The sequence below is a fragment of the Hippopotamus amphibius genome, chromosome 1, assembly GCF_030028045.1.
Source record: "Hippopotamus amphibius kiboko isolate mHipAmp2 chromosome 1, mHipAmp2.hap2, whole genome shotgun sequence".
Lineage (NCBI taxonomy): Eukaryota > Metazoa > Chordata > Mammalia > Artiodactyla > Hippopotamidae > Hippopotamus > Hippopotamus amphibius.
In genome coordinates this window covers 148613101-148637056 of record NC_080186.1, presented here as the reverse complement: position 1 = coordinate 148637056, position 23956 = coordinate 148613101, and the positions used below count along the sequence as shown (strand labels likewise).

General features: G+C 48.2%; 1 protein-coding gene across 1 annotated transcript; it reads right to left on the bottom strand.

Moving 5' to 3' along the window:
* Positions 1 to 9258: 9258 nt before the first annotated feature.
* Positions 9259 to 18492, bottom strand: LOC130841598 (chondroitin sulfate proteoglycan 4-like). The gene is given in 5 exon segments (XM_057717752.1): positions 9259 to 10052; positions 10055 to 10391; positions 10502 to 10675; positions 10765 to 10950; positions 18463 to 18492. Coding segments are annotated over 5 exon segments (1521 nt in total).
* Between the last annotated feature and the right edge of the window lie 5464 nt (positions 18493 to 23956).

Sequence of the window (23956 nt, the reverse complement as noted above, 5' to 3'; positions counted from 1 at the left end):
CCTAAGGAAACCCTCTCTTTCTGTTCCTAGGTTGCATCTAGATTCTTGGCCAAGGCTTTCAGACACAATGTCACCCAGACAGTGTTACCTTCCCTGTGTATGAGGAGTTGCTCCAATAGTAAGGAGTCAGGCATCACCATGGGTTGACTGGAAGCTCTAAATGGACCCTTCCAGCAGCCTACATGCCTAACATGGAGATACCTGCCCCTCAGAGACCCAGCCCCGCCAAGAAACCCAACTGGCTCTGCCTCTGGGCACTGAGGGTGAAATGAATGGACTCCCCCCTCCAAAACCTGCATGCCCCCTAGCTAGACCAGACACCTTGCAGAAGCTACGTGGGGCTCCCTGCTGGGCAAGGCTTCAAGCTCACGTCTGTCCTCTGGGCTGGGTCCTTCACAGCCTCCTCTCTTTCTGAATCATCCCACCCCCGTGAGCCCAGTTTGTTCACCTCGTCCCACCTCCCCCACCTGCTCTGTCTCCTAGGTGTCTGCCTACTCCCCCCCACCCCCAATTCCTACAAAGCTCTTGGCCATGTCCACCCCCCTCCAAACCCTTCCCCCAGTAATACTAACCAAAACAATAATCAACATTTACTAAATGCCTGCTGTGTCCCAGGTAGCGTTATTCACTTCATTTCATTCTCACACACGAAAAACCATGGAGCATTATTGCTACCATTTTATAGATGAGGAAACTGAGGATCAAGCAACCTACCCAAGGTCTAACAATTCGTAGTGAAAAGCTAGGCTTCATATTCAAGTTTGTCTTGTATATTTCATGTCCCTTGTCGCTACCTGGCATTATCATACACATTGATTTGGCAATTATCGATCTAGAATGTGGGCTTCATGGGGTCAGGGACTGTCTTACTCACCACTTTCTATATCAGTCTCTGCCACCTAACTAATATTCAATAAATATTTAAGTGAGTAAGTGAATTGATGGCAAAGTCCATGCTCTATTTTTTTTAATAAATTTATTTTTATTTATTTATTGGCTGTGTTGGGTCTTTGTTGCTGTGCTCAGGCTTTCTCTAGTTGTGGTGAGCTGGGGCTTCTCTTGTTGCAGAGCACAGGCTCTAGGCATGTGGGCTTCAGTAGTTGCAGCACGCAGGCTCAGTAGTTGTGGCACGTGGGCTTAGTTGCTCTGCAGCATGTAGGATCTTCCCAGACCAGGGCTTGAACCCATGTCCCCTGCATTAGCAGGCAGATTCTTAACCACTGTGCCACCAGGGAAGTCCCCCATGCTCTATTTTTGAAACTGCTTATTAATTTTCAAAGCAGCAATGCATATGGTTTAAAAAAAATCAAGAAATACAAAAAATGAAATTTAAATTTTCTTCCTGGACACCCTGTTCCCCTCCTCCAAGCTCCCAGGGCTCTTATGTATCCTTCCAGAGATACTAGAATATTCTATGCATGTGTGTGCTTGTATAAGCATGTGTGTAACATATACGTGTGGTATCATACTATAGAAACCACTCTGTAACTTGATTTTCTCTCACTTAATATGTCTTGCAAATGTTCAAATCAGCATATATCTATATACACACAAATCCCTATGCTATTAATTTCCATGCTAAGCCTCATACGCATCATGTGAGTTCCACAGAAATCCCTGGAAAGTTTTTAAGGCTAGAGTAGTAAATGTGATCTGGCATCATGAGTGACCTAGAACTTTGGAGCAGGGGAGGGACTCTGAGATGGTCTGGTTTAACCTCCTCATGTTACAAATGGGGAAACTGAGGCCCAGGGGATGGTAGTGGTGGGAACAGACATTCCCAGAGTCACACAGGGAGTTAATCGCAGATCTGGGGCAAGAACCAGGCCTCTGGAATCCTTGGCCAGTCTCCTCTCTGCTTGGCAAGCTCAGAAGAAATCATAGCCAGTTCCCAGCAGAGAGAGTGACCGGTTGGGCTTTGTTAGTGGCAGTGCTCTCCCAGGCAGGCTGGGGTGAGAGCTATTATGTAGGTCACTTGGTAATCAGAAAAGAGAGCTCAAGCCCTTAAAGGCCAGCTGTTTCATTTGGTCCCAGAAGACTGGATTAGCATCGATTGTCTGTGCTGAGCTAGTAGATAAAGTGCATACCAAAAGGGAACACCAGCCTGCAAGTCTGAGCCAAGGCACCACACACTCAGTGCAGCCTGGCTCTGGCATCTGGGACTTCCTGAGCCCATCAGCAGCTTGGGTGGGGAGGGGGAAACAGATTGAGAAGCACAGATTGGGCCACAAAAATTCAGAGAAAGGAGTCTCTGTTGGGATGAACGCCCTTATCTGCAGGTGCATTTCCCAATGCCTCCCACTCCTGTCCTTCACCTTACCCTACACACACACACACACACACACACACACACACACACACACACACACACACACGCGCGCGCGCGCGCGCGAAGCTCCATGAGGGCAGGGACCTAGCACACCTTCTTTGCTGTGATTCCCAGTGCCTAGTGCAGTACCTGACATGTTAGGTGCTCAATAAATATTTGTTAAGGCAATCAACATGTGCATGCACGTTTGTCACTTCTGCACACACAAACACACACCATGCACACCCTCCCTCTGGATTATTGTTTCAACTGTTTCTACTCTCTCACCTGTGCTTTCCCTGCCTGCGGCTGCAGGTCCAGCCTCCTCCAGGAAACCTTCCCCCCTACCCCAGCTACAAGGGCCTCTACTTTCCCTGAGGTTCTTGTAGGTTTGATGAATAAAGTGATAGCATCTTCCCGCCCACATACCATTCATGGTCTGATGGTTATGCATGATTTATGGGAATGATGGGACAGAGAGCTTAAAAGCCAGACCGTCACAGAAAATTTGTTGAAAATTTGATTGATACTGTACAGGCAGTAATTAATTCTGTGTTGCCTTTTGCATAGAGATTGGGTGGGGTAGTGGAGGGGGCCTTGGGTATGTCATCACAGAGGCTTGGGTACAAATCCTGCCTCTGCCACTGGCTGGCTTCCTGACCTTGGACTAGTTAGCCTAGTGTCTAGTCCTCATCTATAAAACGGGGGTAATAAGACCTTCCTCACAGGGTTGTGAATATGAAAAGAATAAGCACTAATACGTAACCCCGCAAGAACAGTGATTTTTGTCTGTTTTGTTCACGGATGTATCCCAGCACTTAGAACAGTGCCTGGCATGTAGTTGACACTCAACAAACAGTTGGTGTATGAATTAACATGCAGTAGTAATAAAGGAAGCTACAGTTTATTAACCACTCACAGTGTTATCAGGCTGCACGTTAGGCAGATGATGTGTATCATCTCATTTAATCCTCACCGTAGTTCTGGAGGTAGCCCCATTTTTTTAGATGAAAAACTGAGTCTAAGCCCCAACTTCATAGCATGTTGTCAGTGAGGATTTATTCCCTCCCCTCCCCCAACACACTGTTGTTTCTCTCTTTCCTCTTGTAGCTTTGTCCCCTCATTCAACCCTTAGCTTTTCAGCAACTGCAGCCTCACTCAGTCTTTTTCCCTTGAGGATCCTGGCCTTGAGCCCCCTGCTCAGGCTGCAGGGTACAGACTATACGTATACCCAGACATGGATGCCCATTTCCACTGCTCCATTTTCCTCGCTGGCTACAAAGCAGCTCTCTGTGCTCCAGCCCTCATTCTGCACTCTCCTCCTCTGTTCATCACCCTAGCTGTTCGCTGACCTCCAAGACTTGGGCATTTTCTGCCTAGATTGAACCTCTGCCTGGAACACCCTTCCTGTCTTCTTCACTCACAAATGACCAGATCCCTCGGGTTAAGGGTGGCATTCTCTGGGTACCCTTCTCTGACCCCTCCTGTACCATGACAGGGACCCTCCTTCTGTTCCTGTGCCCCTGTACATTCCCCACCCCTTCACTCTGTATTGTTATTGCCTGTTTAACTGCCTGCCTCCCCCTACTCACCCTTATTGACTCTAAGTTCCCTATTTGAGACTAAGACTCTTTCCATCTGGCCTGCTGCTGTAGCCCCCACACAGTATCTAGCACAGAGTAGGACTCACTGACACTGTGAGTGAATGGTCTGCTTTATTAGCTGACTTCACACGCTGCCAGGACCCACAGTTCTGCATTTTTCTCTCCAGCCCAGTCTGCAACCCTGCTAGCAATCGCTTCCTACTGCTGAGCCAAAGTCTTGGATTTGGCCCTTCCTCACCAGGCCAGGCCAGTTTCCACCAACCCTGTGAAAATTCTTCTTTTCTAGGTTAGAGTGTTTCAGGCTGTCGGGAAAAAACAGAAATGTCTTCCTGGAAGGGATGTAGTCCAGCCTTTTTTTAAAAAATTAATTAATTAGTTAAGTAATTAATTTTATTTGTTCCTGCACGCAGGCTCTTTTCTCTCTAGTCGCGGGGAGCGGAGGTTACTCTTCATTGCAGTGTGTGGGCTTCTCATTACGGTGGCTTCTCTTGCTGTGGAGCACCGGCTCTAGGCACGTGGGCTTCAGTAGTTGCGGCTTGTGGGCTCTAGAGCTCAGGCTCAGTAGTTGTGGCACACTGGCTTAGTTGCTCCACAGCATGTGGGATCTTCCCGGAGCAGGAATCAAACCCATGTCCCCTGCACTGGCAGGTGGATTTTTTTTTTTTTAATATATGCAGTTTTTGTATATCAGTTATATCTCAATAAAAGTTCTTAAAAAAAAGAAAAAGAATCTGCCTGCCAATGCAGGGCACACATATTTGATCCCTGGTCTGGGAAGACCCCATGTGCCGCGGATCACATGGGGTCTTCCCATGCACCACAATTACCGAGCCTGCATTCTAGAGCACGAGAGCCACAACTACTGAAGCCTGCTCCCCTAGAGCCTGTGCTCTGCAACAAGAGAAGCCACGGCAATGAGACCCTGCCTTGGCAGGTGGATTCTTAACTACTGCGCCACCAGAGAAGTCCTAGGCTAGCCTTTTGACTGTACAGAATGGAAGTGGACTGGGTGGGGGGCAGGGGGCCTGCCAAGGTCACACAGTCTGTTTAGGGCAGGGACAGGAACAAAACCCAGGTTTCCCAGCACATCGTGCAAAATCCTTTCTCTCCATTTAGCCTAGGGCACATAAGAAGCCAAACCATGAGACTTGTTTAGGTGGAATTTTACAATCATAAGAATCGAGCACACTTTGAATTTGGGATTTTGTATGTCATCAACATTATGTCTCCTGCTCTGTTCCATGTTGGGAAGCAGGATAAAAAGCAAGGATGGGACTTAGGCATTCTTGCTCTGGCCTCAGCCCTTCCACTGATGGGCTAGCTGTTTTCCCACTGTTCTTCTTAGGGAGTAGTGAATTTGACTACAGCATTAGAGGAAAATAAGGCTGGAAAGAAAGAATGCAGCCCAGTCAAGGAGAGATGGGAGTGTCCAGCTGAGAAAAACTTTGTCGGGAAAGCAGAGGAGAGCCTCTGAGGGTCTTTGAGCAGAAGATGAGCGGATTGGCCACTGCTGAGCCCCAGGGAACTCAGCTAATAAACCTTCATATAGAAGCAATCTTTTCACTCGGGGTTGTAACTTTACCCACCCGCTGGGAGGCTAATGTCCCAGTACCTCTGCCTCTCAGGTAACAGCCATCTCCCCTAATGACTCTCATTTCACAAGCTCCGATTTCCTGAGGGAGAGATTTGAGCAAAGCAGAATGATTCCCCAGGTAAGTCATTAGCAAAGTGGCTGCAATCTCCATTGAGAGCTTTAATGAATAAATCTGTCCAGAGAGTCCGGTCCTTGGCAAAACTTGCCATGAGGCTCTAGGGATCTCACCCAGTTTGTGCTGGGATCCTGGGCTTCCAGGAGGGACAGTGAGTAGAGCCAGTGAGTAGAGCCCCAGCAGGACCATTTCTTTACCCATTCCTGACTGCAGGGAAAAAATCATGGTTCCTGCAGGAGAGTTCAGTCTAAAGTAGAGTGATGTGGCACCATTGATGCTTCTGCTACGAACCTGTGCTTTTAAGGGGCTGACATACTGGAAAGAATCTTGGCATGCAGAAGACAGTCCTGCCACTAGTGGGCTGCACATCCCTGGGGAAGACTTCATCTCTCTGGGCTTCTGTTTCCCTAACTGTTGAAGGAGGCATTTGGCCCATTTCCAGCACAAAATAAGAACTAACAAAGGAGCTCCAGCTCCCCTTTCCAACTCTGATCTGTTGTTAGTGATTGCCAGATGTATTGTGTTAAGAATGATTCTGAGGTTTCATCAAGAAAAGAGTACAGCTTTCTGTCAGCTTCTCCAGAAGAGGGAGTTGCCTCATATATTAGTTTCCTAGCACTGCTGTAACAAATTACCTAAACTTTCTGGCTTAAAACAACACACATTTATTCTCTTATAGTTGTGGGGATCAGAAATCTGAAATCAGTTTCAGTGGGCTAACATCAAGGAAGTGGCAGTGCAGGTTACTTCTGGAGTCTCTAAGGAGAGTATCTCCTTCCCTGCTTTTTTGGGGGTTTTTTGGCCATGTCGTACTGCATGCGCGATCTAGTTCCCTGACCAGGGATCGAATCCATACCTCTGGCAGTGGAAGCATGGAGTCTTAACCACTGGACCACCAGGGAAGTCCCTTTCCTTGCCTTTTTCAGCTTCTAGTAGCCCACTTCTATTTGTCTGCTTGTGGCCTCCCCCTCCATCTTCAAAGCACATCTGCTTCCATCATCACGTCATCTTCTTTGCCTCTGCCTCTTATAAAGACCCTTGTGATCATACTGAAGGCCCACTACCCTGGTAACCCAGGATAATCTCTTCATCTCAAGATCTGTAGCTTAACCACATCTGCAAAGTTCCTTTTGCTTGTAAGGTAACACAGTCATAGGCTCTGGGGATTAGGACCTGGATATCTTCGAGGAGCCCATTAATTAACCTGCCATACCTGACACATGGCACTCATTTGCAATCCCTACAATCAGCCTAGAATTAGAACTGAGATGGAATAATGGAATTATTCCAAGTTAGTATGTGAGGCCTGGCGTATGGGAGCTGTAACAGAGAGAAAGACTGCACGTGGCATTTTCTGTTTCAGGATCCAAGCCAGCCTCATTGATATTCCACATCCCGCTGCCTTCTCCTGACACTGTATCATTTGCAAGGCTCCTGAGGCTAGTACAGTGACTCATTATTATTAGTTAATGAAGCATCTAAGGCCTAAACCCACCGTCAGCGGCTGGGATAATGTGAGGACAGAGCTGGACTGAGCGGAGCTCTGCATCTGGGATGTAAACCGGAAGAGACAGAAGCCATGCTGTCACCATGTCTTCATTTCACAAACGTTTACCGAGCACTTAGGGTATTCCAGCAACTATGAATACAGCAAGAATAAGGGCCACAGGGGTGATCCTGACCCCCAAGAATTCACAGGCAAGTGAGAGAGACAGACAGGTACATGAATATACCAAGACACCCATGAAAAATTCTCAGAAGGAGGTGGGTGTTGGGTCACCCTGAGGACAGTCTCTGTTTCAAAGAAGCAGGGGAGGCCTCTCAGAGAAGGGGACAGTTGACCTGGGTCTTGAAGGATGACTAGACATTCTGAGGTTGGAAAAGGGAAAGGAAGGGGACTTGGGCAGAAGAAACAGCTGCTGAGGGGAGTAGTGGAAAGGCATGGTTTTTCACTGCACCCTGAATGACATGCAGAGATATTCTGGCAGGAGGAGAAGAGAATCTGGAAAGTTTGCCTTCAGACTGCAGTGCAGGCAAGGCAGTGACATTTGGTTGGTAATGGGAACATGGCAGACACTGTGGGGGAGTCTGGCCTTGGGAGTAAAGAGGCAAACTTCACCATTCTCTAAATAAATTCAGGGCTGCAAGGAAAGGCCAATGCTGCAATGGCGAAGACAGACTTGGGTTCAAACCTCAACTCTACCACGTAGTAGCTATATGACTCCGGTGAGTTTCTTAACCCTTCTGGGCCTCAGTTTGCTCATATATAAGATGGGAAAAATTGTCAGCACCTGTGAAGATGGCTGTGCGGCAAGAGCCTTGTCTGTCTAGTTTTCTGCCGTATACCCAGCATCTGGCTCATGTTTGTAAACTGAATGAATAATGTCTGGAAATAAACGCTTGGCAGGGTGCCTGATGAATAATAAGTGTTTAGCAAATGAGCTGATTATTAATTTTAGGGGAAAAAATTTAGTGATAATCTAGGCCAGCCCCCAGATCTCACTGTGTATTCCCTAATACTCCTGATAAGTGCTCACCCTCTATGGTCCGGGTAGCCTGAAATGACAGGAAAGATCCCTGAACTTGGATTAGGGAACTGGTGGGCTTTAGTTCCACTCTTTACTGGAACTATATATATAAAACAATATATACATATGTATACAATATATACATGTATTTTATATATATATATATATATATATATATTTTTTTTTTTTTTTTTTTTTTTAATCCAGAAGCACCATTTATCCAGGCCCCATGGAGCCGAGTGCCCCCAAGTACCCGCCCCTCAGTCCTCAGGGGAGCACAGGCACCGCAGCAGCCTGTGGCCTGAGACCCGGCATGCTCCCCAGCCCAGCCCACTCTGGGGCCACAGACCCATGCTTGCCTAGCCATCAGCCCATCAAGGTGGAGCCCTGGGAATAAGCTGGCCTCCACTATCCCTCACCCCAGGGGCTCCATCATTCGGGGCTAGCTCAGTACCATGTTAAATAGCTTCCCTGCAATCCCTTTTAAATAAATCCATCCCAGAGCAACCCACCCACCTTGCACCCTGGATATATTATTATTCCACTGGCTTATACTTTCTAGAGAGTGGGAAGACTCTCTCCTCCTGCCCTCTGCTCCAGGGAATACCATTGCCCTAAAAAACCAAGGGAAAAAGTTTTCCTCTCAATCCTGGGGCAGAGACAGGTGGGGCGGAGGCCTGGCTTGGAGTGAAAAAGCCAGGAATCCCCATCTGGTCCTCGCTTCCCTTTCTTCTCCTTGCCCTCTTAGCAGGCTGGGTCAGGTGTGACTTACCCAAGGTCACAGACCCAGGACCCAGAGTTCCGACCATGTAGGAGGCGACTGGTTTTGACAGCCCACGCTAGCTCCAGGGCAGGGGACTGGCCCTGAGCCTGCCTCTGCCCTCATACCCTTGCAGTTCTCCTGGCTCGGAGTGAGCTGGGGAGGTTGCAGCTCTTGACTCCACTTGGTCCTGGACCCCTGGGGCTTCATCCCAGCACCCTCCGCCCCTGGTGTGCCCAAGACTCTCTGGCTCTGGGGACTCAGACAACACCAGGGCATGGGAGCAATGGGGCTGGGGTCTGAGCAAGCCTGTCCCTGGCCCGATCAGCATCTGGGCCCAGGCCAGGCCTCACACCCAGTACTGGCCGTTCTTGAGAGCAGGGTTGGATGTCCGGCAGAACTGCAGCAGCTCTGGGTCAGGCTGGCCCCCCGGCGGGGGCCCCTGGCCAGGCACCGCTGTGAGCGGAATGGCCTGGCCCGGCTCCACCTTGCAGAAGGCCTCAGCGTCACCGGCCAGGCCGTTTCGGGGCTTGGCAGTCAGCACCTGGACGTCGTGCTTGCCCGTCTGGTTGCATTTGCGGAGGTAGAAGAGCAGAGGCACGATGAGCGCCAGAAGCAGGGTGACCAGGCACACAGGGATGATGATGCTGGACATGTTGGCCTCCAGGAAGCCCAGGAAGCCCCCGCTGGCCACGGTGCGCACGGGGCTGGAGGCTGCTGGGCCCGGCTTGCCCGTGGGGGTGCCGCTCTCTGGCTCCCCCGCGTCTGTCCGAGCCGCCTCGGGCAGACTGAGCAGGGCCGCTCTGTAGGGCCGGGCCGCGTTGTAAGACTCCGTGGCAAAGTCCAGCGAGGCCACGGCAGGAGGGACACCCCTTGCCCACAGCTCCAGAGTGAGACTGTCGCCTGCAGGTCCAGAAGAGCTACCCTCTGGCCTGCCAACCTCCAGCCCCAGCCTTCCATCCTCAAGGTCCTGCTGGGTGAACAGCTCCACAAGCTGGCCGCCCCTGGTCTCTGTCCTGGCCCGGGGCACGCGGACTACGCGGCTGTGCTGGGGTCCTGCCAGGAGCCGGAAACGCGGCACACAGCCTGTGCAGTTGGCCAGCTCACCCGCATCTAAGACAGTGGGATCCAGGCGTAGGGTGCACCCTGGGGCCACGGCCCACCTGTCCACACACGCAACAGAGCTCTCACAGTGACGTTCACCGTGGCGGATGCGTTGGCACCCCTGGCCAGTGCCAGGATGCTGAATTGGTCATAAGAGGAGGAGGAGTTGGTGAAAGCAAAGACCACCTCACGCTGGTCTACCTGGAACTGGCTGAAGGCTGTGGCAGGCTGCCCGCCCAGCAGGAGATGCCCGTACTGGGGCCCCTGGGTGAGGCGGTAGGCAGCGTCTGGCTCCTCCCGGTCGGAAACCACCCAGAGCTGCTGCCAGCTCAGGGAGGAGCACCCTAAAGCTTGGGGCACCTCTAGGAGTGCCCGCAGCTGCACCTCAGTGGACGAGGGTAGAACATCCACAGCCAAGGATGTGGGCAGGGGTGGGCTGGCCCCGTCAGACACGCTCAGCTGGAAGATGCCCACCACCCTGCTCCCACAAAGGCCAGCTGCCCTGCATCCACGTCGGCCTGCGAGAAGTGGGTCACAGGCCCCGGACTGACCCCCGCCAGGCTCAGGAAGCCGTTGTGGGGCGCCCGCCGCACCTCGTACCCCACCTCCCCAGGAGTCGAGTCTGGGTCCACCGCACTCAGCTGGGGGAGGCTCCGGTGAGCCTGAGCAGGAAGGAGGTCTGCAGCTGAGGGGGCCGCTCATTCACGTCGTGCACTGTGATGGTAAAAGCATCTGAGGTTTGGGGTCCCACCATGCAGGCCCCCGCCAGCCCCTGAAGGTGGGCACGGAAGCGGAAGCCATCCTGCTGAGTGACCCCGCCGCCTTGGGTGTACACCAGCTGTCCTGCGGCCAGCTCAGACTGCAGGAGGTGGGGCTGCCCGGCGTGGAGGGGCTCCTCGGATACCAACAGCTGGCCCCGCGTGGGGAACGGCGTGATCTGGGAGAAACGTAGTGCTCTGAGCGCTGGGGTGACGGAACGCTGGCCAGGAGCTTGGAGGCATCGAGGGCAGCCATGGTGATCTCGGCTCGTTGGCCTCCAGAGACCCAGAGACCTTTGTTCCTCCAGAGGCGGCTGGGTCGCTGGGGACAGGCAACCTCGAATCACAAAGTTACAGCAACGGTGGCGACCACATCAGGGGCAGGGGAAAAGGATAATTGGAGCTCCAGGAAGTCGTGGGCTGCCCAGAGGGCTACGGGGGCACCTCGTGCTCATACAGAACAGTCGCAGCATACATCTCTGCCTGAGTGAAGTTCCCCAGGACCTCCCCTAATGCTGCCCCACATGTATACAATGGTATACCATATAGTATACATGTGCACAATATACAGTACACATGAGCCCAAAATACAGCACACATGTACCCAATATACAGCACACATGTGCCCAATATACAGTACACATGTGTCCACTATACAGCACACATGTGCCCAATATACAGTACACATGTGCCCCATATACAGTACACATGTGCCCAATATACAGTACACGTGCCCACTATACAGCACACATGTGACCAATATAAAACACACATGTGAACAATATACACCACACGTGTGACCAATATAGATTAAAGATGTGCCCTATATACAGCACACATGTGCCCAATATACAGTACACATGTGCACTATATACACATGTGTACAATATATGTACATGTGTACAATATGTCTACAGACTGCTTTGGAAGATATTTTGTTACTTTTATTATTGATGTTGTTTACAAAAATAGGCTTATATAAAATATATATATATGTATATATTGCCTATTGCTTCTTGATGAGTTCCAGGGCCTTTCCCTTCCTCTCTGTCAGCAGCCCAACAGAACCTCCAGAACTTTTCCTGGGTCTCATACCATAGAAAGACCATGGTGTGTGGAGTTACACCACCACTCACAAGCTGTGTGATCCGGACAGGTCTAACCTCTCTGACCTCTGTGTATTTATCCGGACATAATAGCTACTTGGATTCGAATCCTAGTTCCAGAATTCTTTAGCTACGTGAAATAAGTTTAGAAATCAGTGAAGAAACTTCACATCTTTATCCTTCAGTGTCCTCCTCTCCTGGCTGCTACGTGGATTACAGCTCCTGCTCCCAGGATTACCCTGAGGATTGTTTCCCAAAACTGGCATAACCACACTCCCAGCTAAAGATTGGGTTCCACCTCAGGCTCTGGGATGAGTCCTGCCTCGGGCGCTCCAGTTTCTGATCCCACTTGTGCTGAGTTTCTTGACTCTGGGTACCAGCATTTGGGACCTTGGGACTGGATTTCCTTCAGTTCTAGTGATGGCAGCCTGTTTCCTGCCCCAGGGCTGGGAGGGTCACTCTGGAGGAAACCTCTGAAGGCTGATCCTTCCCACTTCCTCATCAAGCTGGGGTGCGGATGGTGGTCTTGGCCCAATGACACATTGACATATGCCTCATGCCAGAAACCCCTGAGCCCAGAGGGATAAACACTGTGAAAGAAAGGACTTTGGAGGGAATCCTCTTAATTCCTCTCTGTGTTTGGACCTCACTTTAATATGCTATCATTTGTTTTTGTGGCCCCTCAAATAAGAGAATGCAGACGCTTTCCCTTCAAATGTCTCAAGAAACTGCTCCCTTCGCAGCACCAAAACATGCACGTGACATGAGGAGGGGGCATCTCCTGGGGCTGTGCGGAGGGAGACTTGTCACCTCTCAGGGACCTGCCACCATATACTGTGCTTCCTCTCCATCTCTCTCTCTCTCTCTCTCTCACACACACACACACACACACACTCATATACACACTTACATTCATTCTAAGCCCTCCACTAGCTGTGCATGACCTTGATTCGAGACAGAATAATATCATGGGGAAGTGTTCAAGCTCCAAGTGACCAGTCCAGGACAGGTATCCCAGCCCTGCCATTTCCTAGCCCGGCAATCTTGGGCAAGGTCCTCAACCCTCTATGAGCTTCAGGGTCCTCATCTGTAACAGGGGAATACAAGGGTCCCTACATGGTAAGGTTGTTGGGGAGGACTACATGAAATGAGACACGTCAACAAGGCACTGAGCACATGATGAGTGCTCTTTAAATAGAAGTCAGCGCTATTATTATCATTGTGTTGTTGCCAGTATTATTATTATCTCCTTTGAAAAGGTGGCTCTTGTGAAGACAAAGTCATTGCCTTGTTTACCACTCTATCCCCATCACCTAGGACAGTGTTTGGCTTATAATCAGTGCTCAGTAAATATTTGGGGAATCAAGTAATGATCATACTACTTCTTGGAGTCAAGGTTATTCTCTCCCCATGTGATTTCAAGAGCTCCCATGGCACCTGCACACAAGAATTATCACAAGAGCTTCCTACATGCCAGGCAACCAAGCTAAGGACCTTATGCTACACTGATTTTCTTGCCTCTGCTCCCCTCACCTTGTGAATCCTTTGAGAAGAAAGACTAGGAGTTCTAACCCAGAAGAGATGCTCAACAAGCATTCTCTGGAAAAGTGGACAGTCAAGCAGTCCATTTTACACATGTTGAAATTGAACCCCAAATGGTTAACACCCTCATCCAGAGCTGGAAGGGAGTCCTAGTCCCCAGAGGGCTGGACCAGCCCTGTGCCACCCCGACACTGGTGACTCACTGTGGTTGGGTCCATCGACACCCACAGGTGGTGAGCTAATTTAGCCAGAGGAGGAGAGAGCTAGGTGCTCCTGCCTCAACTCCACAGACACTTGCCTGACCAAGTGGGAGGTTACCTATGTCACTGCGATGTGCTTTTCATTAAAGCTGGGCTCCCTCACAGGTAGTCTTTGAAATGTCAATTTTAATTAAAACTCTAATCCTAATAAACACAGCATAGATTAAACCCAGCCAGAGCAGATTCCTGCTGGGTGAACTTCTCATGCTTTAGTAGACAAACTTGTCTCCAGTAACAGGGCTTGTTTGGAAACATCCAGTCCATCAGGCAGCCTCACTCAGGGAAGGGCCTTGGCCATGATCCACAACATCACTGACTCCAGGCTCCCAAAAACACAGCCCAGAGTGGAGATAGCCGGGTGCCAGCCCCAGATAGGCTGCTGACACGGAGTTGGTGCTCAGCCAAGTAGAATCGGAGCACCATCAGCATTGGAAGGAACTCTGGAGATCATCTGGCCCGTCTCCTTTTACAGATGGGGAAACTGAGTCCTAGCGAGAGGCATGGACAGAGTCCTGTTTGTAGCAGGAAACCAACCTCCCAGCTCCGTGCCCTCCCCACTCATCACCTGGGCTTTGCTGACTGGTAGCTGTGCAACCTTGACCAAATCCATTTCCTTCTGAGCTTCAAGCTCCTTATCTATAAAATTGAAGGGGTTGGACTAGCAACGGTCTCAACCTTGACTGCATATTAGAATCACCTAAGGAGGTTTTAAAAATCCCAGTTCCTAGCTCATCTGAGGCCAATTCATCAGAGCATCTGGTGTGGGACTTGGACATGAGTGGTTTATAAAATTCTTCAGGTGATTCCAGTATGCATCCAGGTTTGAGAACCAGCAGACTGGATAATCACTAAGCCTCTCTTTACTGTAACATTTTATAGGTTTAGAGTTCCTCAGCCTGAAATCCTCGGTGCATCACACACTCCCATGCTCCCCCCACACTCCTACCCCACAATTGATTTGAGCAATTCCTTTTTATGTTACTGAGTCCAAGCTCACCATGTGACAGGCCAAAAAATCAGGAGATGAGGTGCTGAGGCAAGGATTAATGACTTTATTTGGAAAGCCAGCAGATCAAGAAGATAGTGGACTAGGGTCTCCAGAAAACCATCTTATCAGGGTCTGGATGCCAGTTTCTTTTATAGAACAAAGAGGAGGAAGGGAGGAGGAGGTGAGGAAGTAAAGTAAAAAGGCCACTTATCTTGCAAAACATCTCTTTGTATGGCCTGCATCTGGGAGGGGATGTGTTAATTTCTTCTTTTCTGCAAGCATTCACAAGTGTTCAGGGTCAGAATGTCTCCTTGTTAGTTAAACATTCAGGCAAAGGGGCAGGGTTCCCTGAGGCAGACCATTATGTATGATTATAATAAGAAAAGCAACAGAAAGCAAAGGTTAAAGTCAAAGAAACAGATCCAACATGCAATCTGATTCAGCTCTTCCCTGTTACACTTATACTTCAAGTCCCAGCTTAAATATGCCTTCATTAGACTGAGTGAGGGTGGCATCACCTGGGTTCTCCCCGTCTCATAGCCTGAACCGCACTTCATAGTAATTATATTTTGTGGCTACCTTCCCTATAAGCTGAGCCATAGAAAAGACTAAGTATAGTTTACAGACTCTAAGATTGTCCCTAACTATCCTCATCTCCTAAACTTGATATTGTCCCTAACTATCCTCATCTCCTAAACTTGATACTGAGCAGGGTCCTGTGGGGCTCCTGGGCACAAAGGCTTTCTGTGTCCCCTATTTCTTCGATTATAGGAAACAGCTTTCATTCAGCCTCCATGACCTTCCCTGAGTTCCAGCGGGCAGATTCAAGCAGTTGTTACTTAATGAAGGGAGGGAATATGTGGGACCTGGGAGAAATGGTCAACAGCAGCCTTGGGGCAATGGCCTGTTTCCCCATCAATAATACGCACAACAGTATCTTTGAGCTCTTTTGCAGATGTTGAAGCCCCCTCCAGGTGGAAGAAGTTAATGATTAATGATGGTATGCTGCCCACAAGCATGTAGACCCCAGACCCGTTGGCCCTGAAGGTTGATAATGCTCACTCCTACTTACCTTACCACCATTGCCAAGAAAAACCTGGCCTCTGTTCACTGATGCTGAATAGAAATACGGAGATAGAGCTTTGGAGGAGTAGAAAGGAATAGCTTTATTACGTTGCCAGGCAAAGGTGGAACACAGTGGCTAGTGCCTCAAGAACTGCACCCCCTCTCTGGGGAATAGGGAGAGGTCTTATAGATGGGGCTCAGGGTCAGGGGTAGGCCATAAGGATCAAGGCAGTAAGAGTCCTGCATACTGTTGATGGGTGGGTGGTGAGGTAAGTGGAAGTCAGCATCATCAGCCTTCAAGGCCAGCTGGTCTGGGGTCTGCATGCTTGTGGGCAGCACACCATTGTTAACATAGGTAGATATAAGGAGGTAGAAGAATTGGGCCCATAAGGTTGGCTCCTGAAAATATCTAACTCTCTAAAGACCTCTCCTGCCAGTGTTTCACAGAGCACAGAGTGCCTCATTTCAGCCCTCCACCCTGAACACCTTATTGAGGGGGGCGTTGACAGCAGCTGCAGCAGCACCTGATTTAATCTTCGTAGAGGTGAATGGCAATGCCAATGGTGAATGTCAATTGTAGTTGACAGGCACGAGTCCACTGTGTACCCCCTTTGCCTGGCAAAGTAATAAAGCTATTCCTTTCTATGCTTCTAAAGCTCTGCCTCTGTATTTCTATTCAGCATTGGTGAACAGGGGCCAGGTCTTTCTCTGGCAACAAACTCACACCACCCCCTTGAGTCTGGGCAGAACACGTGACTTGCTTGTCACCCATACAACATGGCAAAGGTGGTAGGATATCAATTCTATCACGTAAAGTTACATGAAACTGTCTTGTCTGTCATGCTTGGAAACGTCCTCTCTTTCTGACTTTGGTGAAGCAAGTGGCTATATTGGGGAGGTTCACATGGCAGGGAACTGAGGGTGACCTCCAGCCAACAGCTAGCTAGGAACTATGGCTCTTAGTCTTAGCCTGCAAGGACCTGAGCCCTGCTAACAACTACGTGAGTTTGGAACTGGATTCTTTCCCAGTCACACCTTCAGATGAAATCCCAGCCCTGGCTGACATCTTGATTGCAACCTTATAGATGACCTGGCTAAGCTATATCCAGGTTCCTGACCCCTAGAAACTCTGAGATCACAAATATGTTATTTTAAACTGCTAAATTTGCGGTAATATTGTTACATGGCAATAGAAAATGTATACACTGAGCCTATCTTGTCCAACTACTATACCCTTGGCATCTAGCATAGTGCTTGGTACATGGTAGGTTCTTACAAATGTTTGGCTAATTAATTAACTAATCAGAATAATGACATTAAGTCCTTTGAATCCAACATTTACCCAACCCTTTTTCCTTTCTTCTTCCTAGTGACAAGCTAATAGCTCAAAATTAAATGTCAGTGCATCAAACACAGGCTGTACTCTCAAACCTTTCACTCTTAGGTGGGAAAGTGGAAAGCACACACTGTTATTATGATGATAACCGTGATCCAGCCTTAATGAAATCAACATGTGGTTAAATAACTGTTTGCTGAGTGTACATTGTTATTGTTATTGATGGACCATTTCCTTTACCTGATAAGTGCAGTGCAGCTCTCCAGGCAAGGGAACAATCATGGCTTTATCGATCCATAATCATTCCAAAGAAGCATAGGATGCCATTGGCCACTGTGGGTTGGTCTTTGGACAACACAGGCCCTCAGTTACAGCCACACCGGCACTCTCCCCACATAGGCCCGGCTTTTAGGGCTACTCAGGTCAGTCACTCAAAGCGAACTGCTGGAAGGCCCTGTGCTGCCCGGGCACTTACTGCCAGTTTTTGTGCTCTGAACAGCTACAGAAGCTTCCGAGAGTAAAAACGCAGAGGGCACAGGACATTTTCCCTGTTAAGGCTACTGCCTATCTCATGCTGTTCTAGCCAGTCTTCCCCAGGGCTTTGACCAGACTCTAGGGACTCAGGTACGGCTCTGTCGGGTTATCAGACTTCCCGGGGTCACCTGGGGAATCACCGACAGAGAGTGAGACAGCATCTCCAGGCGAGGCCTCACTGACCCCTGCTTGATTTCAGAGCAGCTTATCAGCAACTCTGCCGCTGGCACTCTGATAAAATTCTGGTAACGTGAATGTAACTAGTCTTGAGAATTAGCTCAAGTACTCCAAGGAGACGGCTGAAAGCACGTTGCAGGTCCCCAGGGAGAGGGTAGAGGGACTTTTTTTTTTTTATTTAATTGTCTATTTTTTAAATGTATTTGTTTATTGGCTGTGTTGGATCTTTGTTGCTGCACGTGGGCTTTCTCTAGCTGCGGCGAGCAGGGGCTACTCTTCGTTGTAGTGCGCGGGCTTCTCATTGCGATGGCTTCTCCTGTTGTGGAGCAGGGGTCTAGGTGCGTGGGCTTCAATAGTTGTGACATGCAGGCTCAATAGTTGTGGTTCACAGGCTCTAGAGCACAGGCTCAGTAGTTGTGGCACACGGGCTTAGTTGCTCTGCGGCATGTGGTATCTTCCTGGACCAGGGCTTGAACCCGTGTCCCCTGCATCTGCAGGCGGGTTCTTAACCAGTATGCCACCAGGGACGTCCCTAGAGGGACTTTCTTAGAGAAGATTTTGGCTGATGCTGGGGAGACAGTGGGTGGTGAGAGGTCCCGGGCAGCAAGGGCTATCTGGGCCTCTTTCCTCACCCTTGCTCTGCTGCGTAGTCTCTCTCTCTTTCTGAGTCTCAATTTTCTCACCTGCTTCTGATTATGTCTCAGGCTGGTCATTGCTCCCACACACCCACCCAAAGCTCACTGCCCAAAAGCTCTGGATCCAAGTAACTTGCTCCTTCCTCCCAAGGATTGGGCTTGCTGAAGGGGTCCTCCAACGGGGACAGGGCCCACTCGCAACCACGATAACAGCATTAACCGGAGTTCTCAGTTTACAACCACTTAGCATGTATGACGTGCTCAGCCCTCATGCACATGATCTTACTTCACACTCACGGCAATCAATGAGGATGGCTCATTCCTGTTTTACAGACAAGGAAACTGGGCTTTAACAAGAGTCTCAAACTTTGCTCCACATCACACAACACAGAGAAAGGACACTATGTGTCTCTGTATGGCTGACATCTAACTTGAAACTCCCCGATTCCCCCAGGTCCTCACCTATAAAATAGGGCTGTTTCCCTAAGATCAGAGTGTAGGTTCTAGAAAAGCAAAAAATTGAAGACTGGGAAGGCAATTGCCTGCTTTTATATTTAAACTGCCTTGCTGTGGGTGTTGCTGACAGGTACAGAAAGCAAAGAGGAAAAAGCAAATCCTTTCTCCCTTCTCCAGGCCTGCTGTCTCCTTCTCGTGCCCCCCTATTGGCAGCTTCTAAGAGGAATCGAACTGGTGGGGAGGAAAGTGGCTTGCAGGGTCCCAGCCTTAGCATCACAAAGCAGAGATGAGAATGTTGGGTTTAAAGCACAGAGACAGTAGTTTAATAATCAGCACAGATGGGATTACCAAAAAATCAAGATAGTGGTTGCCTTAAGGAAAGAAGGAGGGGCTGTCCCCGGGCGAACCATTTAGGGATGGAGGAGAACCTCTTTCTAGGGTGCAGGCAATATTTTATTTCTTAATGGGGTTGGCAGTTAAATGGGCATTTGGTTTATAACCACTCACCGTGTTGTACACCTATGTTCTTATGCTGTGTTGTGGGTGTGTTATTTTTCACAACTAAAAACGCTGTAGAATTTTTTTTTTTTATGGATAGCTCGAGGAGGAAAAGTGGGTTGCTGTAGATTGGCAGCTCAGAGCACACCTCCCTGAGGAGGGAGTAGTTGAGCCTGGCTTGAATAATCAGAGGGACCGGTCATGCCCAGAGCCATGCATGGCCTTGCAGGCAGAGGGCAACGGGGCACCCTGAATCTTATGAATGCAAGCCTGGTGGCTGTGTGCAGGGTGGCCTGCGGGAATGGAGGGACCAGAAGAACGGAGGCAGCGAGAGGCAGGCTGATGTGGAGACTGTAGGCAGCAAGCAGAGGTGGGCTTGGCTTTGGGAGTGACCCAGGGGCTCAAGTGAAGATGAGGCACAGCACCCAGAGACGGAGCAGCCCCCTACCCGTTGGAGAGCCAAGGAGATGCACCTTGCCATTTGGAACACACCCTTCCTCAGTCCAAGCCTCCCGGAAAATGTCTCTAAGTGCTGAGAGGTGATTCTGGGACAAAGAAGCCAGCAGATGGACGGGCTCCAGAAAGAGTCCCTGAGGTTTCCTGAACCAATTCCAGTCTGCATTCCTGGAGCTGGCAGCGGCTTCCTCAAGGAACAGCAAGATCTGGTCTCGCGCTGTCTGGTTTCCCTCTTTCCTTCCTAATTTCCTTCCTCCAACCTTTCCTTTCTTACCGATTGCTTACTCTTCCAACCTCCCTCCCTCCCTCCCTGCCTCTTACACATTAACTAAACACAATCAGACATAGCACCCATGTATATAAGTATACACACACACCTGTCCACCTCCCACACACACAGTATTCCTATCCACCTCCCCCCCCACACACACACTGCAAGACACATAACATATACAGGTTCATTCCTTTGCATGTCAGATATATTCTTCTTAAGCCTGCAGAGTACTTTAAAATTCAGCTTTCAAGTTCGTCAACTCTTTGCAAGTCATAGCAGCCCCATTTTACTGGTGAAGAACTTGAGACTCAGAGAGGTTGAAGAATGTTTTCAAGGCCATGGAGCTGGGAAATAGAGTTTGGACTGGCACTCAGGTCTGGCTGACTCTGACTGTGCTTCAGCTGCACTCTGGTATCCCTATATGTGCAAACACACACACACACTCTCACACACACACACACACACACACACGCACAGATTCACACTGCATACTTTCTGATTACATTCCTACCCACATGCCCAAACACGGAAAGAAAGTTCAGGGATGTGTTGCCAGTAAGGAAGAATCTGTCCTTTTGAAAATTTTCTGGCTTGCTTGTAGCTAAGGCTTGTAAATTGTAGATAGCAGCTTCCCAGAGATACCCAGATGACTTCGTTCAATAGATTTGCTCTGACAGGTAGAAAGCATAAGGTAGAGATGAACGTTTGGCTTGTGTGTTTGATTTTTTGCAGCCCTTCCTGTCTTGTCCCAGATTGTCTTTCATTCTCACAATAACCCTGTAGGTAGTCATGCAAGAAACTATTGTACACTTTTTACAGGTAGGGAAACTGGGAATCAAGGTGTTTGAGGGCAACCCAGAGGCCCCCAGCTCCTTAATTGTCAGAGGTCCCACTTCCCTTTGTTGCCCAATAACCATAGTCCAAGCTCCCTCTACCTTGCCTTCAGAAAGTCCACTGCACATCTTCCCAAGTGCTGTTATGGGTACCCAGGGGCAATGTGTAAATGTTCTAGCCATCTCTCCTGGTTGTCACATGTCACATCCTACCTTGAACAGTTCTTTCCTCTGCTAGACATCTCTGACTGCCTCATAACCTTTGCTCTGGATTTCTGATTTTCTTCTTTCTAAAGTAAGAACACCAAACTTCCCTTAATTCTCAAAGCACTTCTCTTTGAGTGCTTTTTTGGCTATAAGTAATAGAACGCCGAACTCAAATAGGCTTAAACAATAAAGAACATTTTATTCCATTTTATAACCAGAAGTTCCAAAGTAGGATAGTTCCTGGGTGAGTTAATTAAGGACCCAGGTTCTTCCCACTTTTCCCATCTGCCATCCTCCATGCATTTTGGTTTTGTTCCAAAGGAACTGCGTTTTCCCCTGGGTCACATGTTGGCTGACATTATTCCAGGCATCATTGGTAGAAACAACACCCAACAAAGAAGAGGTTTTTTTCTTCCCATATGTCTCTTTGTGTCATTGGACAGAATTTTGTCATGCAAGGATACTTTTCAGTGTGACTAACGTGTTCATGATTTGAATTATAATGATGGTTTCACACGTGTGTGAACATGTGCCAAAACTTATCAAATTAACTATGAGCAATTTATCATATGACAGTCATGCCTCAGTATAGCTATTTCAAAACTATCTACTTAAGTAATAAATGAGTAAAGATTGCAATGAATGGAATGTCTGTCCCCCCACAATTTATATGTTGGCATCCTCATCCCAGTGTGATGGTATTTAGAGGTGAGATCTTTGACAGATAGTTAGGTCATCATGAGGGTGGAGCCCTCATGAATGGAATTAGTGCCCTTGTAAGAAGAGGCCAGAGAGGTAGCTAGCTCCTTCTGCCACGTGAGGATGTAATGAGAAATGGGCAGACTGCAAGCCAGAAGAGGGCTCTCACCAGAACTCAAACATGCTGGCACCCTGATCTCATACTTTGAGCCTCCAGAACTGTGAGAAATACATTTTGTTGTTTATAAGCCACCCATTCTGTGCTATTTTGTTATAGAGCCTGAATGAAGACTTAGGTCCTCCTTGTAAAAAACTAAGACATAATATATAAAACTAAAATAGCCTTTTCCACAGTCACCCAGTCCTTCTAGGTATCAGATTAGTATGCATTTTCCCAGATTCTTCTATACATTTATAAACATAATGGTACCCATGGAATCTATATAGTATCACCTACTTCTTTGTTGTTACTGTTTTTAAACAAAAGTCACATTGTGTGATTATGTTTCAACTTGGTTGTTTTTTTTTGTTTTATTTTGCTGCTGCTGTTGTTTTGAACACAGTACTTCTTGGAGCTCTTTCTTAATCATTATTTAGAGATTCACCTCATTCTTGTTAACTCGCAAGATACAGGTCTATCATACTTTACTCAGACATACCTCTCTGATGGACTTTAGTTTAATCCCAACTTTTCATTATTTGAAACAATCCTACAACAGGCATCCTTGGACCACCCCCCCCCCCCTTCTTTGTGCAGAGTCCCATGACATAGATCCCAGGGCAACAGGGTTTGTACAATCTGAATTGCCTGCCAAAGTGGCTGCACTGACCAGCAGTGGTTAGAGCACACATTTCCCCATACCCTCACCAACATTTAACATTATCAAAAATTGTTTTGCCATCAAATGGATTAAAAAGATATGTCTTTGTTTTAATTTGCATTTTGGGGGGAGTTTTCTCAGAAAAAGAGATTCCTGAGTCCCATTCTCAACCATTCTGATCTGAGGCTCAAGAATCTGTACGATTTACAACCTTCCCAGGTGATGCACAGAGAAGTTTGGGAACTAGTGCCTGAGGACCACCAATGTCCCTTTCAGTTCTGCTGTTCTATGATTCTAGGACTCCTGCCTTTACCTAAGCCCACGACTTGTTTACACACAGTGTCTACACCATCTCTGTCACTTACAATGCTGTTTTTCTCCATGAGGGAAGATTTTTTTTTTAAGACAGAGGAAGTCCTGGCAGCTATGGCCATTTACTAAGTTGCCTCTTGGAGCCGTAAGTCAGATGTCATGCTGAGGAAATCCTACCCCTCAGAAAGAGGGGACTAACATGTGCTAAGAAATCAGTTTCTGGGTAAACATACTGGGTTTACTGGACACTTAACTTCCATAAGGTCATTTAAATCTCACAGCAACCTTGGGAAGTATTATTGTCTCCATTTTACACATGAGGGAACTAAAGTTGAGAGACTTAATAATTTTCCCAAGGTCAGACAGCTACCTAAGGGCTCCTGTTCCAGCTCTGTTGGGCTCCAAAGCCTGTGCTCTTTCTTTTGTATCGCTTGCCTAATGCCCTAGTTTGTAGGACACCCTAAGAGAGAAAGACCACAAATGGTCAGTGCCTCCTACCCACAGATGCTCAGAGGATTCTGCTCTCTTTGGTTCTCAATTCTCACACTCTTCCTGCCTGAGCTACCTATGTTCCTAACTTCTGGAGGTCTCTGGAAGGTGCAAATATTTCATGGAACAAGTCTTATTTTATCTTACTTAGCACAGAGCAGCTTATTTGCTTCAATCCTGGAGAATTTGCTCCTGAAAACATGGACTGGAGGATAGGTGGACTGGGGGTATGAAAGAGAATGATTAAGTTTTACTTCTGATCATCCTTGCTGCTTCCCTCTTCTGGGATTAACGTGGAAGAAGAAAAATAGAAAAGCAGCTTGTATCACTGAATTACAATCAAGTATTCAATTTCTTGAGCGTTTTTCCCAACTTTTAGAAATTTTTAAAGAACAGTATATACCAAATAACCAAGTATCCACCATCTGAAAATGACAATTCAAAACAATCTTTGTTAAACTTCCTCTTTTTTTTTTGTTAAATTTCTTAAAAATAAA